An 18,352-nucleotide genomic window follows, 5' to 3' on the forward strand; every position below is an offset into this window, starting at 1 on the left:
GATGGATTATAACCTGGAAGGATAGGTAAAATAAACCCTTTTCCTCCCCAGATTGCTTCTGGTCAGGGCGTTCAGTCACAACAACAGAAATCAAACGGTAACAGTCTGTAACCCTGGCATATGGCAGGCTGAGGCAGGAAGACCAAGGGTTTAAGGACTGCCTGGCGTGTGTGTGTGTGTGTGTGTGTGTGTGTGTGTGTGTGTGTGTACTTTTCAAACATTCATCATCTCATACTGTAATGTAAATTTCATGAGTGAAACTTTGTTTCACTGCTATATTCACAAAACAGAACAAAATTAATATCATGACATCTAAGTCAGTGATAGACAGATATATACATCAATAAATGTGTGTTGAATAAATCATTAAAATTTTTGTTTCTATTATTAATATTGTCCCTCTAAATTGCACTAACACTACTTGTCTTAAAAATCTGTTCCACATTAGTTGGAAGATGAATATTACATTTTAAGTCATTTGTGTTGTTAGGTATGGCAATAGTTTATTCTGTATAAAATCCCATTAGATGGATACTGAGGTTGTTTCTAGTTTGAGGCTATGGGAAGTAACAAGTTATAGTTAGAGGTCGTCTGTCACCAACAAGTTCATGTGTTAGGAGCTTGGTTCTTAATGTGGCAGTATTTAAGGGAGAAAATGGAATCTCTAGGAGATGATGGTCTTGGAAGGTAATGAGATGACTTGGACACTGAGTGAGTTAGTTCCCCACGAGACTATACTATTTTCAGGCAGCATAACTTGCTTTCCCTGATCTCTGGCTTCCTGTTCTCCCATGTGTGCTCTTCTTGCACACGGCCCACAGTTCTGCCATCTGCTATGCTGTGATGCAGACAGAAGGGTCAGCAGATGCTAGTGCCACCATGCTTTTGAACATCCAGAACTGTGAGCTAAACAACCCACTTTTTATGAACTGCTCTGCCTCCAGCATTTTGTTAGAAAGACATCATGCTTCTCTGAATATTGTTGCACACAGTTTTTGTGCGCATATTTGCATTATTTGTGGGGGCAGGGAAGTAATCTACACAGACCTGAAATTCTGGGTGTTTCTAGAGGTACACATGTGACTTTAATAACTAGTTTTTCCAAACTGGTTGCTTAAATTTACAGTTCCATGGATGGTATTGGAACATTTCTCATGCTTTTTTAAAGCTTATCAGTACATGGTATTGCCAGTCTTTTCTATTTTAATCATCTGTAGGCATGTAACAGCAACATTCTAATTCTAATTCCCTGAGTACCATTGGGGTTTGTTACTTTTAATGTAAATTTTTGTTTTGTTTTTGCTCTGAGTATATTCTTTTTCTGTGCAGTATATGGTTGTGTCTTTTGTACTTTTTCCTATTGAGTTATAAGCTATATTATCACTTCTGTTATTGCCATTATCATTTTATGCACATGTGGAGGTCAGAAGACATTTACTTAAGGGCATCAGGTATCTGTTTCCACCTCTGTAAAGGTCCCAGGGATGAACTCAAACATCAGACTTACACAGCAAGTGTCTTATTTTTTAACCCAAGGAGCCATCTTACCAGCCTAAAGCATGTGGTTTTTATTGTTAATTCATGAGAATTTTATGCATTATTGATAAAAATCAATAGATATGCTTCTTCTATAACTTATTTTATTTTATTACTATATAGAACCTTTAATATTTTCTGGTATCCAGTTAATAAATCTTCAATGATCAATGTGTTATACATTCCTTTGAAGAACTCTTAAATAAACTCCCCAGGTTATGAAATATGTTTTTTATAACATATTCTAGGAGATTCTAGATATACACTGAAATGAAGTGTCAGAGTTCTTCATATCATAGTTTACGAAGAGATCATCTGTTCCTGAGCCTTCTGCTGTTACCTTAGCCATAGCTAAAGCCCCGTAAGTGCAGGCTTTGTCTGGACTCTGCCTGCTCCCCTCTGTTACTCATCCGCTTTTACACCGCAACCACCGCTGTGGGTTTTTACTTCGTGTCAAATTTTCTTGTGAAGTGAATCTTTCCCCTTTGTTTTTCACCTTTAGTGTATTCTTGTATGTTTGGTCCTCTTTTTAAAGATGTTTTTAATTTTATAACTACGTGTGTATGGGGGGCTCGTGCATGTATGTGTGGGTAAAGCCAGTCTCAGCTTGAAATTCTTCTCAGCTCTTCTCTTTCGGTTTATTCAGTAATGGAGAGCAAACCCAGGGTGTTGCGCATGCTATGCACACGTTCCCTTTACTGGGCTTCCCCTGCCCATTTATTTCTTCATTGCACACACGGCATTTTTGTATTTTCCTTTGGCTTGTCTTGTTGTTCCAAGTCTATAGCTTCCCATCAGCCTCTTCAGTTACTCTGACTATGCTTTGTCTTTGCTTTAAGCAGCCAGGCTGTGATGCCCACGGTATTAACTTATTTTATGCAGGCTGCTTAGCAGAGCTGAGTAGCTCGCAACCATTAGCCCTGGCTAAATGCACAGCTGGCGGAGCCAGTATCTGAATCCTCGGTTGGTCTCATTCCTGTCCAGTGTACTCTCTTTGAGTCTTATCTACCATTTCTCAGCTAAAATAACACAGTCTCTTTTCTTTTCAGTTTAGTATTTTTGAGTTATGTGTTTCCTTCTTTTTGTCTGAGTGCCAGACATTGCATTTGGATATTTAGGAGATAACTTGAAACTTAGATTTTATTTTTTCCCCAGAGAGAAGTTACTTTTGCTTCTAGCAGGTAGAGTGGGCCCACCTAAGACTGGTTACTCTAAGTCCCAGGTCACCTTAACTCAACTAGAAATTAAGATGGAAGACATCTAGGATTTGATTTGCTACCTTTCCTAGCCTGGAATTGCATACCGTTTGCTTCTCTGGCTCTGCCACTCAGCAGCCATTCTGTTTACTTCTGCAGCCTCTAGTGAGTGTGGCCTTTTCAGGATCCAATGAGATATTAAAAATTAGGAGCATGAAAGACTTCATTTCTGTTCCCTGATGTTCCCTTTGTAAATTAAACATCTACGTTAATACCTTCTCATCTATTAAACGATGAGTTTTGAATCAGATGTTATTCTGTCAGAGAGAAAAGCAGCCCAATCCCCAAACACCTAGAAGCTAATTACTTTAACCTGGAGCCTTCAGTCCCGTATTAAACACAGACAGCCTGACATGGGTTTGTGAGGATTTTAGAAAGATGGTTCACATGTAATTTATATTACGACAACATAGTAAAACTTCAAACACTTCAAATATTTCTAGATTCTTTTAGAACAATAATCATCAAATAATATTTGCACATACTTTGGCATCCCATTTTTGCAAAAAGGTTCGTCACTTCAGATTCCTTATCTTGTGATTGTATTCCACATACAAATATTTTTGAGGTGTTATTATTTGTTAAGATTGACATATGGGCAACTGTGTACCACGAGCCTGTGTTGACCATTAGGATATCATCATCCATATTTAATAAAGCTTTTACAGAGTGGACAGCAAGACTTCGAGATTTGTCCTACAGAAAATAGTATGGTTAGAATTTTAAAATGGGTAACAGAAAAATAAGATGACTTAATTTTACTTTAAATAAACATAAGCGCTTGGTAGGAATTCTGAAAAGATACCGGATCCATTTTAGTATAGCATCTTAATATATGTCTAAATGAAAGTCAATGAAGATAACTGAGAAACATATTTAAAATAAAAGGCTTACTCATTTAACCTAAGTTATGTCTACCATTTATTCTCTGTATAGTGACAAGTCAATCCTAAAATTGCAAAATATGATTTATAGATTATTATGGCTTGGCTTCCATTCTTTTGTGTTGTGAATGTTTTTAATTATGTGGCTGTGTGGGAATTTGTGCACATGAAGGCAGTGCCTACAGAGGCAAGAAGGTGGTGTCGGTTCCTCTGGAGTCCGGGTTCCAGGCAGTTCTGAGAAGCCTGATGTGGTACTCCCTTAACCCATGGGCCATCTCTCCAGTCCCTTCGCCTCTACTCATACCCCTTCATGAAACCCCACTCACCCACTACTACCATTTTGAATTCCCAATTACACCGCCATCTAAATTGCTGCTAGCTCAGATGAAACCGAGATGTTTGAGAAAATTATAAAAGGCAGAAATGATTAGAGATTCTATCCAAGGACATGGGTGTGGGAGCTGGGCCTAATCCCAGCACGTGGGAGGCTGAGGCTGGAGGATTGACATAAACTTGAACCTAACCTGAGCAAGATAAAGCATTCCCGGTAGTCTGGGCTGTATAACAAGATCTCGTCTCAAGAAAACCGAACCATCCAAAGAATGCTGGTGTGTGGAGGGGGTTAAAACTTAGAGCACTAAGTTAATCCACCTTAAATTTGTTTTTAGGTGCAAGGATTGTTTGGGTAAGCAGTATTATTCGATTCACAATGGAAATAATAGTAGTTTACCTGAAAAATAAGTTTATAATCTTTGAAGAGATCTGTGTTTATAAGATCTCTTTTGAGATGAACTGGAAAAATTAAAACATCGTCACAGTGCTGATCCACGGCGAAAACTCTGTCGTCGAGATGCAGAACAGACTTGACTCTATGATAACCCTTTCCCTTCAGATTACTATAGACATCTTCAGGGCTGCACATATAAACACAATCATAAATAGAACGTATTCAAACATATTTAGCATTAATACATTTGCTCCTGCAACAATGAGAAATATCACTATACATGTTGCATGTGATAAAACAATTTTAGCAAAGTTAAAAAATAATTAGAAACATAAAGTGTAACATATTAATATAAGCTTATCAATTTAGTAAATTGATGGTAAGAGCTAAAATTAAACTATGACTCTAATCATTTCCCTAAATGTGGCCTCACCCCTAAGAAAGGAAGTCTTTATTACATTATCTTAAAATAATAGGGCTTTGAAATATGAATGGAGAACTGGACTGAGAAGCATACCTGATTTTACTAGTATTTATCCAAGCATAAAGAGGCAAAGTGGAGGCCCTCTGCTCCTGTTTCCTAACCATCTCGGGTAGAATGTGGTAAATTGAAAGGGCGTCGTGTTTGATTCGACATCTCGCCAATGATGCAGCCAACTTTGTCTTACAGCTAGAGACAGAAAACTCATTCTTGATGAACATGAACATGAAACAAGATTATCAATTCTCCATTTGAAACATTTACAAAATCCCATTTTGAGTTTTAACAAATTTGTCTGTCATTCCATTTCAAATTTTTAAAAGCTAAAATAAAATTTTGTGATATTCAAAAATAGAAACCCAATAGTCCTGATATTCTGCTCTGTTTTGCTGCTGTGTAGTTATATACTCCTAAAATATTACAACATTGATAGTTCAAGGAATAAGCACAGAATCTCAAGTGAGACGAAGCAGAAGTGAATCCAGGCGCTATTGCTCACCAGCGGTGAGGCCTTGGGAACGTCTCTCGTTCTCTCTGCATCAGTTCTCCCACCTCTCGAGGTAGTCAGCTTACCTTAGCATTAATGTGCTTCTATGTGCACAGTATTTAGCACAGGACAGACACACAGCAGGCAGCCATTATAGTCTGGTTAATATTATCAAGATGGCAATGGTGTGTGCTGATACTATTCCAAAGATTTTATTAGTTTCTCTCAAACCCTGCTTAGTTCCGAACACCCCAATGCCTCACAGTCCCAAACAAGAGAAAAGAAGAACATTAGTACTACGAAGACACAATACATTTTAACGAGTGTAAACAGCATTACTTTGTGCCTCTTCTAGAACTGAGTAGGAATCCAGCTGAAATAAAGGAAAAATAAGGAACAGATGTCACAAAAGGGTCAAGTACAAACTGAGGTCTGCTTGATGTGTATTTAGGAAAAAGAGGACATCCTTAAGGAATCGCTAGGCGGCCAGCAACACAAACCCTGAAAGAACAGTAGGATGCGGAGCTTGGTGATGGGCACCAGGTGCGGGACACCGCTTTCTTTTCCTTATGCCATTCAAACTCCCGAGTCTAAATTTCACACCCACTTGCCAAGACAAAAATCTTAATTTGTAGGTCTGAGAGAGGCAATCAAGAGTACCTGAAGAGGGTGGTTTTGGCAGACAGTAAACTTATTAAACTATATTATAAAATTGCAGCAGGAGACTTAAAATGATAGCATATTGATACATACCAAAGACTAAGCAAAGACTGTAAATTGCTGTTCTGTAGTATACATGTATAGATGTTTGGTTACAGAATATTTTGATCATTTATTTCCAAATACCAACTTAGTTTGAGTTTTCCATACATAATAAATGCTACCAAGTGGATTATCTGATTAATCTCTGCTTCCACAGCTGCCCAGCTGCCCCCTTCACCAGCATTCCCATCCACACGCAGTCAGAGATCCTTTCTCAGCATATTAGACAGTTCTAAAGTTCACTGGCCACAGGACAGAATCCTTAAGCTTTAGCATGAATATACTAGAATACTAGTAAGTTAGCCTCACGCGGCTCTTCCTGCAACAGTTCCACCACTCCCTTCCATACATCTATCTTTAGATATTTGCAAGCCTATAATATGCATGTTCCCCCACCTCTCTCTCCTCCCCCTTTTCTCTCCATCCCCTCCTTCTTCCCTCCTTCTCTCTCTTCCCTCCGGCTCCCCCTCTCTCTTCTGCTTGGCCTCTGAATCAAATTACCTGAGTTCAAACTTTTATTCCACCAATCATTAACAGCATGCCCTTAGACAAGTTGTTTAACCTTTCTAAGCTCTGCAAGTAATTACTTTAGCAATTAGTATCTAATGAACAAGGTTGTTGCACAGATATCTATGAAAATTTACTTAAGAGTCTGGCTAGCCAAGAAAATCTTATAATTAATATGCTTATCACATTTCTACTAGTAACTAAATACTGTAATGATATCTGGATCTATAAAAACTAAATGATAATTGGGGTCTGTAAAGGAATCTGCCTGTAATCCCAGCACCAGGGAAGCAAACAGGATTGCTGCAAATTTGAAGCCAGTTTGGTCTACTTGGCAAGTTTCAAGCTAGCCAGTACTCCCTAATAAAACCCTGCCACCCCACCCCAAAAATGATTTTGATCCTTAATTGACAGCTTGCTGCAGAAAAGACATAGAAACAACCCCAGCATAACACGATGGCTGCTGTGAGACGCAGAGAAGAGAGGAAATGCATTAAGAAGAAATATACTGATGCTGGTCCAAAGGGATTGCTAGAAAAGCTGAGTTAACTAGTAAAGGACAAGCAACATTTTCCAGACCACAAAAGGAGAGGAGACATGGAGAGCATGCGTTTTCCAGACACGGTGGGAAACGACACACAGACAGAAGGCACAGTGCCATAGAGACGTGGAGACGACATTACACAGCACAGCACCTTTGCTGAGCAGAGTGGAGAGAGACCCGGAGGGAAATCACAACACAGCTCGCAGACTGAAGATAGGATGTTGCAACTTTTTGTGCAGAAAATAGAGGGATACTTAAAAGTAGAGAAATAGTAAGGAATTCATTGAGCAAATACACTTGTTTTCTTACTATATATTGCAGGCAATGTTCAAAGTTCCAGAAACCAATGAGTGGACCAGAAAGAAGTTGCTCCTGACATTCGAAGTTTAGAGTCCAGCGGAAAACAACAACAACAATTTTTTTTGAGATGTCCTAAGTACTAATAACAAGGAAAGGCGTTTCACTGTGCTGTGGTGGGCTAAAGTGTCCTTGCTAGGGGAGTCAAGGGATAGTTCCTAGGAGTTAAGTTCCAGCTAAGATAAAAGGGAAGAGAGTGGAAGGTAGCCAAGAGTAAAGCGGAACATGAGATAGGCTGCCAACAGTTGAAGCAGAGGACCCCTCGGCCAAAAGTACCTACTAATTCTGAAATACGCACCCCTGGACGAGAGATGCAGAGACAGAGGAACGGGAAACACAAATGGAAACTCGGAGCAGCTCGAGCTCCGGGCCAGGGCCACCTCGCTCGGGATACTTTTAGTTCTATTCATTTTCCTACAAATTCCATAATTATGTCTTTCTTTACAGCTGAGTAAAATTTCATTATGTTTATCTCTTCACCAATTGATAGACACCAAGACTTGTGTCATTTCCGAGCAATTGTGAATACAGCAACGATGAACACAGGTGTGTAAATAGCTCTCTCGTGATGCATCATCACTGGGAATATGCCCAGCCCAAGAATGGTATTCTGGATCATATGGCAGTTCTGTTTAGTGTTTTGAGAAACAGCCACATTGGTTTCCACAGTGGCTGTATCAGTTTGAATTCCCACACACACTAAATAGAGTTCCTGTTTCTTCACCTCTCCACCAGCAATTGCTGCTATTTGTTTCCTTTTTGTTCTTTGTTTGTTTGTTTTTCAAGACAGGGTTTCTCTGCATAGCCCTGGCTGTTCTGGAACTCACTCTGTAGACCAGGCTGGCTCAAACTCACAGAGAACCGCCAGCCCCGGACTCTTAAGTGATGGAATTAAATATGTGCACCACCACCACCTGACTTGTTTTCTTTTAAAAGACTTTTACTTTGTTATGGGTATTTTACCTGCATTTATACGAGTGTACCATAAGCATGCAGTTCCCACAGAGTCCAGAAAAAGGTGTGATGTCCTCTGGAAGGAGTCACTGATGGTTGTAAGCTGCTATGTGGGAGCTGGGAACTGAACCAGGGTCCTCTGCAAGAACAGCAAGTGCTCCTAACTAGTACACCATCTCTCTAGCCCTTCGGTTGTTTTCTGGATAAAAGCCATTCTGACTGGAGTGAGAGAGAGTCTCAAGGTAGTTTTAACTTTCATTTCTTTGATGGTAAAGAATGTGTAACACTTTTTAAAAATTATTAGCCATTTGTATTCTTTTTGAGAACTCTTTGTTCAGTTCCATAGCCCATTTTATGATTGGGTTGTTTTATAATATTTAAGTGTTTTTTTAGTTCTTTGTCTATAATCAGATATACAGATGGCAAAGATTTTCTCCTATTCCGTGGCTATCTCTTCACTCTATTAGATTAACAGTTCCCTTTCCTGTGCTTGTTAATTTCATGAGGTTCCATTGTCGACTGCTGCCCTATTTCCTGACCCCAGAGCCCTGCGCAGAAAGCCCTTATCTATGCCTATAACTTGATGTGTGTATCTTGGTTTTGTCTCTAGCACTTTTAGAGTTTCAAGTCTTAAAATCCTTGATCCACTTTGGTTTGATTTTTGTGCAAGATAAGAAAAGGATCTGGTTTGATTCTTCTTCATGAAGATAATCATTCATTTCTTTATTTGTCTAGGCTTTTATCTAAGTGTCTGTGTGTGTATGTGTGTGTGCACAAACTTATGACCCCAGCACGTAGGAGATTGTGGGAGGGGGGGTCAGGCGATCAAAGTCATTCTCAGCTATATAAGCCATTCCAAGCCATTCTGGGGTACATAAGACCCCATTTCCAAGGAAAAATAGAGGGATGGGAAGATGGCTGAGTATGAAAATTGCATATTGTACAAACATGAGAACCTAAGTTCAAACCCCTAGCCTCCACATAAAAAATCCAGGCGTAGCACCTGTAATTCTAATGCTCGGCAAGCAGACAGAAAAATTGCTGGGGTTTGCTGGCCCAGCTATTTTGACACAACCAGTGAGCTCCAGGTTCAGTGAGACTTTGTGCCTGAATATAAGAAAGGGAGTAACTGAGGAAGCCGTATGAAAGCGCCCTCTAATCTCCACACAGACACACCCGAGCTCATATATATGCACGTACACACATATATGGGGGTGTGTGTGTGTATATATATATACACTCAAAAGAAAAGGAGAAGAAACCAAAAGAGGTAAAGTAAGAATGATGGCCCTGATACACCCTGTAGGGCAAAGCCCTCGTTGCTGATGCACTTCTCACTTGGCGCCACATCTGAGTTCTGGGGACACCACCAGAACAGAACGCACAGCAACACTGACACACAGTACCACAGTGCGCCCAATTTCAACTCCACTCTTAACCTGCTATCTTTCCTTGCCTCCCTTCAAGACGCATACTCTATTATCCACATGGCAGTTTCTTGTTGATATTTAGGATAAAGCGGAAACTGAACGCATCAGTTTGTTCTTAACTAGACAGGCATTTTTTAAGTTTGGCAGAACAGTGAATTTTGTATAGTTTTGGAATTTTCTATTTGTTATGTGTTAGTTTTTTTTTTTGTAAAGACATCAGTTAAGGAAGCAAACATTAGTTGTTTTAAATTAAGTTTAGCTTACGCACATACTGAAACTATTAGAAATTTGTGAAGAGTCCCCACATGTTTATATACTGGATCATGCAATCCCACATCTTAACAATTGCTCTAAAGTTAGTTATTTAAACTATTCAAGACTGTTTGCCAAGGAACTCAAGACACTTTAACATCCTTTCATAAATGTGTGAGGCCCAGATATCGCTAAGTTCCACCACGGAAGTTCCAGAAGGGACAGAGCTAATGCGGATTTTGTGCGAACGTCCTTTTACCTCCTCTTACCTGTTAAGCAGGGTCTCCACTTCTTGAACTTCTGATATGGACTCTTCATTTTTGGGAAGGGCACGGGGATGAAATTTTCTATCTTGGAAATCGTACAGCATCACAATAATAAGACTGCTCAAATGATCTGGCTACCAAGGAGAAACATACATAAAGAAAACTAAAGAAACATTATCCAAAGGCTTGAGATGTAACTCGGGAGGAGAATGCTTGCCTATCCTGATTGAAGGCTTGGGTTTGATCCTCTGAGGATAGGAGTGAATATGGATAACAGTAATATTTTATATTCCTTTACTTTTTAATAACAGAATAAGAACACAAACGTTTTTACATAGTATAGTTAGATTGAGAAATAGTGGTCCTTTTTTCTTTCTTTCTTTTTGGGTTTTGTTTTGGTTTGATTTGGTTTTTTGGTTCTTTGAGACAGGGTTTCTCTGTACAGTCCTGGAACTCACTCTGTAGATCAGGCTGGCCTCAAATTCAGGGATCCACCTCCCTCTGCCTCCTGAGTGCTGGTATTAAAGGCTTGTGCCACTACCGCCCAGCTAAGAGAAGGTCTTCAAAAGGGGGGTGGGAATCTAGTTTGAGAAATAGAACTTCTCCAAAAAGACAGTTTGGGGTACAGGAGTCAAAATGACAGGGCCAGGGTCAAAATCCAAGCATTAGAAGTAGGAAAAAACATATTTTAGAGTGGTCTCAACATGACACAGATTATTATTTAGATAGAGGGAATTTTCACATTTCCTAAAAAGTAATAATGAGGTAGACTAATTCTAACAGTTGGTTACTTACTATTGTAGTACTTGGGAAGACGGCGCTGTCTATTAATATAGTTTCCAAAATATCTTGATCTGCAAGACAAGGGAAAAGTCTATTACCCAAAATATCAAATCTTAGAATAAAGACATTAAATTAAATACATTAAATAATGTTCTAAAATCACTTTCACATCTAAAATGTATCTTGGCTCCTCATAAAGACATAAGTTATAACAGTAAGATGAAATATTTATAATCTTCATGAATCCTGGGCTCTTACAGTTAAGGCTTTACAGAGACTCATAGTCAAAGCATTAGCAATGTGGTCATAACGGAATTTTCACTTTTAATGTATGACCTTTGAAAGGCATTAAAAAGATATAACTAATATTAAATAGCAGGGCTGGAGAGATGACTCAGCAGTTAAGAGCTCTGGCTGCTCTTCCAGAGTTTCCCAGCACCCCTATAGAGGCTCACAACTGGCTGTCACTCCAGTTCCAGGGGCTTTGGTGCCCTCTTCTGGCTTCTGATGGCACTGAATGCACGTGGTACACAGTAATATACGCAGGCAAAACAGCCAGGTACGTTAAAACATGAAAAATGTTAGACAGCCTTGATAGTTTCAGTTTTAAGTATTCCTGGCATGTTATATTAGTTATTAATACTGTTAATATTTTGTTCTGGGGGCTGGAGAGATGGCTCAGTGGTTAAGAGCACTGCCTGCTCTTCCAAAGGTCCTGAGTTCAATTTCCGGCAACCACATGGTGGCTCACAACCATCTGTAATGAGGTCTGGTGTCCTCTTCTGGCCTGCAGACATACACACAGACAGAATATTGTATACATAATAAATAAATATTTATAAAAAAAGAAATTCCTCTTTAAAAAATATTTTGTTCTGGATTTTCTATGTTTATGAGTGAAGTTATTTTCATTTAATAGCCTTCTGGTGTTAATTATCAGGATTCTTGCTAGCCTTATGAATGGGAAGTGTTTTATCTTCCTCTATTCATGCACAGGACTTTTATTAGACATAATTTTAACTTAAGTATCTGGTAAAACTTACTAGTGAAGACACAGATGAACTAACTACGAACCAAATGACAAGAGTGGCCAAGAAAAGGTCTTGATAGGACAGCGGTTCATGACAGGGGGGAACAGTTTAACATATTTGCAATTCTCCCCTGGATTCATGAGTGTTTCTGATATATATGTTAGGCAAGGCCTAGTCTTGATTCGTTCAGCGTTCTTGAAAAACCTATTCTTTATCATGTAAACACAGAATTTCTATCTTTATTCGGGAAATGAGAAAATCAAAGAAGACTAATCTTGAAGTGGAAACTACAATTTTCATAGGCAATCTTTTGGGAAACATTATACATATTCAAGCCAGCAGCTTTGGATATAAGAAATGCTCTCATTTTCCTTTATAAGGGAAAGGAAGTTCAGCATTTTGCATCCTTAGTACTTGCAAACCAATTCCTATCAATTTCATAATTTCCCAGCATAAATCTCAGTTTTTTGACACAGAAAATATAATTTCCATAGCCAAGAAGGACTTCTAAGTGAACGTGTGTGGGCTGTAAAACTTGACCTCTGGAGTCACTAGGGACCACAGGGGTAGAATGAAGGAAAACAGAACCTGATTTTTGCCAGTATCACACGTGCTTTCTAGGACTCTTGCCGAAACAATCACCTCCAACTACCTTTGGTGTTGTGCAGACGGTATCAGCTTCATGTAGCTAAAGTTACACGACTTTCTTACTTTGAAATATCAGTTTAAATATAGCTACACTTTATTCAATGTATTCTATGTTTCGGGCAAGGAAAGGAAACTTAACAAAATTATTTTAGTCATTTGAGCAAAATCAGAACAGCTACTAACAAATGCAAGATAATTAATTACACAGTCATAGTAAAAGAATGTGGCGCCACAGAAAGCTGGAATTATGGACACGTGTTGCTACTCTTCATCCAGAGAATATATTTCTCTTTTTATTCCCATGGCTGCCTTTTTAGACAAACCATTTGATATCTCCTTGAGCTTCCTCCGTTTTTTCATTTGTAAATGAGAATATTCTTCCCATTTATATCAAATGAATTTAGATACTTTGTTTTAAAAAAAGAGCTAAACAAGTAAGAAGTACCATTATGGTCACTTAAGAGAATTGCCTTGACTGTTGGGTCACAGCTGAAGCATAAGAGGTTATTGGAGTTCTAGGTAACTCGGCAGGCTTTAGAAGACAAACTGCACACTATGAAGAAAAACAGGGCCCTTGACTGGCTTGTAGGCGGTTGCCTTAAGCCCTGGCAATAACTTGTGTGGTCCACACTGTCTTTGTTTACCTTGGACCCTGAGTCACGCCTCATTGTCCTGACCTTTACAGAAGTTAGTCTGAATAACCAGTCAGTCAGCCACACATTTGAGCATGTCTTCTTTTAAGAGCAAATCTCAACAAAAATTCTACACAGCAAGGCCAAAGTGAGCACCCCTCATTGGCAGTGATTCCTTCCCCTTGTCTGACGTCAAGCGCTGTCGTAAGACTTCCCTGGGAAAGGACAATGTGTCCCTTGCATCTGTTCTCTCCTGGACTCTGCCCCCTGCATAATGCTTGCTAATTTAATATGTATCCCTCTGTTGTACTAAACCATGCACATAAAACATTTGCTGGGTTCTACAAACCCTTTTAGGGAACAGTTGAAGAGTGGTCTGGAAAACCCTTAGCTATAATTTCTAATTCACAAAAGCTACAACTGAACCATACATGAAGCACTTATTGGGTTATTCACTGGCAGGTTAAAAAAAAAAAGTCCAAGATGGCCAGGTTAATGCCATGGTCAGTTTGTGGGAGTTAAATTCTTCAACAACTTTATACACTTAGAGAAATTAGAGAAATACAATTTAGCAAAATAGTTAGGAATTTCAGGAGTTTCTCTTTCTCAAGCTTTTAAAAACATTTATTTGTTGTTCATACATTTCTTAGACTGTTTCACAGGTTTTTCTTATCTATCTATCTGTTTGTTTGTTTGGATTTTTGAGAGAGGGTATAGGTATGTAATGCAGACTTGCTTTGAACTTAAGGCAATCCTCCTGCCTCTGCCTCCTGAGTGCTGGGATAACTGGTCCATGCCAGCTCCCACTCCTTCTTTAAAAAGAAATCTGTATTCCTTTGAAGTATGCAGAGATTCTTCTTAAAATTATTCAAACTCTTTTTGACAAAAGTCAAACTTCTCTCAATTTCTATTTTATAAGAACAGACTTTATTAATAACTTCATCTTTTTTTTAATCAAAAATTGACCTGAGAAGCAGGCCATGGTGGTGCTTGCTTTTAATCTCAGCACTTTCAGGGGCAGGGAGGATCTCTGTGTGTTCGAGGCTAGCCTAGTCTGTATAGTGTGTTCTGGACAGCCAGAGCTGTCTCAATAAATAAAAAAAGAACAAAAATAGAGGCGGGTGGATTAGTTTGGGGTTACTTGGTCTTCATTTGAAGAAGCATCATACTGAACCATAAGGCGGCTAAGAGAAAGAGCTTACACTAGAACATATTGTATCTATTATTGTTTAGTTATAGTTTTGTATAATATAGCTATTGTTTAAATTGGTATCTCAAGGTAAGGATGTCATCTAAATTTTAGATACTCAAAAGCTAATGCTTTCTGAGTAATACCAAGGACAGCACGGAAGTGTTTGTCTTTGCCAAGACTCCTAGAAAACAAATGGAATCTACTTTCTAAACCGTGATACTCTGAACCTAACCCAGTAAAGCAGAGTGTAAGTGTACACAGGAGTGTGCACAGTAACACATGAAAAGATTTGCAGCACACTGATAATACAAAAGCTAAAAGAAAATGCAAGTGGAGTGTAAGTGTACACAGGAGTGTGCACAGTAACACATGAAAAGATTTGCAGCACACTGATAATACAAAAGCTAAAAGAAAATGCATAGAATTCTCAAAAAATGTAAAGTACTGGGTATTTACTTATCTTGGAAAACTCACTACATTGAAATTCTGATTTGTTTGTTTGTTTGTTCGTTTGTAACATGGTGCTGGAGGCAACAACCCCAGAGCTTATCATATATTCTGGACCACATGGTAGGACCCTGACAAATAAATAAGACATAAAAGAAGGTTGGAAAGGTTCAAGATAATGATTACAAAGATTATCTGGGTCAGTAAGAAAAATCCAGTAGTCACAAGACTCTGCATAAAACAGAAAACGGTACGGGGCAGAAGAACACACATCTCCATGTTACAACGATATAATTGATGATTTATTTTTATGTCCAAAAACTCAAGCTTTTATGATTGGTTTCTAAAGATAAGGTTCAACATTCTATTAAGAAAACTGTTTAAACTTGAATTAAAACTACCTAAAATTGGATTAACATTAAATACCAACTAACTAACATAGCTGATCAAGCTGCATTTCACTGTCCGAGGAGAAAATGCAAAGTCATAAATTGGCTCTGTGTAAAGTGCAGAACTGTACTGGTGGGAAGTGTGGGAGACAAAATCATAATCTAAAGGCGGGGCGGTGCTGGTGCACACTTTTAATCCCAGCACTCAGGAGGCAGAGGCAGGCAGATCTCTGTGAGTTCAAGGCTAGCCTGGTCATCAGAGTGAGTTCCAGGACAGCCAGGACAACACAGAGAAACCCTGTGTAGAAAACAAACAGGCGAACAAACAAAAATCATGAGCACAAGAAAACAAGGAGTTGAGAATGTACGAGCAGCTGCTTTAAACCAGCGGTTCTCTGCCTTCCTGGTGCTGCGGCCCAACCCTTTAACACAGTTCCTCATGTTGTGCTGATCCCTAACCAGAAAATTATTGTTCTGTAAATATCTGATCTGCAATCCCTGTGAAAGGGCTGTTTAACTCCAGAAAGGGCCACTACCCTCAAGGTGGGAGCCATTGCTTTAGACACTACATTGTCTTCTCTGTGGTGACAAGTTCCTGGTTTCAGAGCTGAGCTGTATCACATTTGGAGACAAGATATATTTCTGTCTAACTAATCAATAGGAGTATTTTAATTGACCAACAAGTTCGTACTTCCTTTTCTCAGCAAGGCCTCCTAGTACTAAAGAAATCATAAAAATGCTCCTAGCCTCTTCTGAGTGAACTCGTGGTCATCCACCCGTCACTGAACCACGCTGCTGACGGTCCAGACATTCCTGTTCTGTCTCTCTGGACCTAAGCTTAATTTTACAAACCAGTATAAAGTTTATAGTAGCAATTAGTATAAAACACAACTCCAGGGGGCTGAAGAGATGGCTCAGCTGTTCAGAGCACTTGTTGCTCTTCCCAAGGATTTAGGGTCCCTTTAGTAGCAGTTGCCTACCAACCATCTCTTCCAGGGGACCTAATGCCCTCCTTTGGCCTCCTCCCAGACCGCACACATGTGGTGTCCGTTCACAATGAAAAGAAGTAATTCTACAAAGGGGACCTCCACATCCTTTGCTAGCTCTCCTCCTAGAAGCGCTATCTGGCTGTGCTCCTACCTACAGTAACCTTACTCTCTGAAGTTGATAGTTAACCACCATGAAGGCCTCTGGAAACTTTGGAGAGAGAGATATGGAGAGATAGAGGGAGATATGGAGAGAGAGAGAGATGGAGATAGATAGATGATAGATAGATAGATAGATAGATAGATAGATAGATAGATAGATAGATAGATAGATGATAGATAGATAGATAATAGATGATAGATAGATAGATAGATAGATAGGTAGGTAGATAGATAGATAGATAGATGATAGATAGATAGATAGATAGATAGATAGATAGATAGATAGATAGATAGATAGATAGATAGATAGAGGAGAGCAAATCCTCCTGGCTGAACAGCTGGCCTGTACAACCAAGCTCCCGGTCATTTTAATGACTACACCACACCTGTCTAAGAACAAGGAAAACTCTACTAATTTCACTAAGACCCCCTCATGTGTAGACTGTTGTAACTGACCAAACATATACACGTGCAAAAACAAAACAAAACAAAACAAAATTCACTATGTTTGAGGGGCTAGGCTGCATTCTGCATTCTAGAAATTCCTTGCCTTCTCCCCCACCACCCTTCTCTTTTTTCTTGTGTTCTGAAACAGAATCTCACCCTGTAGCCCAGGGTGACCTTGAACTGCGCCTAAACCACCACCTTTGCTATTTTCTCCTAGCGCTAACCTTCCAGACTGGAATTACTCACACTTCAGGGCACTGAAAGCCAGCTCATAGGAGGAGCGCTGGAAGGCTTCATTGTCAGATTTGGACCAGGACGGCAGGGGTTCGTTCCCGTACTTTATTAGGACTCTGTCTGGCGACTTTTCCACCCGAATACTCTGAAAAATGTTCGCTGCCATAACGTACACGGAGTCTGGATAGCTAGGTTTTTCTGGGACAATGGTTGAAGATTTTTTCGTGGCGACTACATTCTCTAACATCTCCAGGGAAGCCAGCTGGGAGATCTCCTCGATATTTTCTTGGGTAAAAAACTCTAGTTCACTTGTGGGATCCAGCATGTTTGCCCCTGTTGTTCAAGTACAATTCAGGTGGTCCGGGAGAATGCTGTCCCTGTAGTCTTAAGCATTGTCTCTGTGGAAAGAAAAGGTTGTCCCAGTAAATCACTGTTTCTGAAGCACCTCTCTTGGCGGTCCCCTTCCTGGGACCTTAGAGACAAGGGGGGGTGGCACGTCCTATCCACCCGAACATCCCATACTTCCAACTGCAAGGAAAACTTGCATTCAGGGTGGGAGGGCCGGCTGGAGAGCTGGATCCCCTGAGAGGAGCCGATCTGGCCACAGCCTACTGGGGACAGACCCCCACAAGTGTCCTAAGGTCTCCCTGGCCTGGCATCATCAGCATCCAAGGGACTAAGCGCCCCAATCACCTTCTCCGCGAATCCGCCCTGGTCTGGGGCTGGGATGGTTCCCGGGGCTGGCAGCCGCCACTCTTGGGGGGCTGGAGGAAGGTCACAGGCCCTCGGGAGCCCCGGGAGGCGGCGGCCCGCGGAGGCCGTTTGTTTCTAGTGCAAGCCACACCACCCGCCGGTTCGGGCAGCGGGGACGCTCGAGGGAGGGAGACGCTGCTCCTCGGGGCCCCTCGCGCTCCGGGTCTCTCAGGGGACACTCTCGTGGTGTCCCCTCGGGGCGCGT

General features: G+C 40.2%; 1 protein-coding gene across 3 annotated transcripts in view; it reads right to left on the bottom strand.

Moving 5' to 3' along the window:
• The window catches only part of Nsun7 (NOP2/Sun RNA methyltransferase family member 7), a 38,456-nt gene that overhangs the window by 18,803 nt on the left and 1,301 nt on the right, over window positions 1-18,352 (bottom strand). For all 3 annotated transcript variants that reach the window (XM_075943308.1, XM_075943309.1, XM_075943310.1), the window contains exons 2-7: window positions 17,407-17,792; window positions 11,239-11,297; window positions 10,447-10,577; window positions 4,921-5,073; window positions 4,407-4,590; window positions 3,278-3,488 (exon numbers count right to left, since the gene is read on the bottom strand). In XM_075943308.1, the coding sequence (XP_075799423.1) occupies window positions 3,278-3,488; window positions 4,407-4,590; window positions 4,921-5,073; window positions 10,447-10,577; window positions 11,239-11,297; window positions 17,407-17,719 (1,051 nt within the window). In that variant the 5' untranslated portion in view covers window positions 17,720-17,792. The remainder of the gene's footprint in view (window positions 1-3,277; window positions 3,489-4,406; window positions 4,591-4,920; window positions 5,074-10,446; window positions 10,578-11,238; window positions 11,298-17,406; window positions 17,793-18,352) is intronic.

Source organism: Microtus pennsylvanicus, chromosome 12, assembly GCF_037038515.1.
Source record: "Microtus pennsylvanicus isolate mMicPen1 chromosome 12, mMicPen1.hap1, whole genome shotgun sequence".
Taxonomy (NCBI): domain Eukaryota; kingdom Metazoa; phylum Chordata; class Mammalia; order Rodentia; family Cricetidae; genus Microtus; species Microtus pennsylvanicus.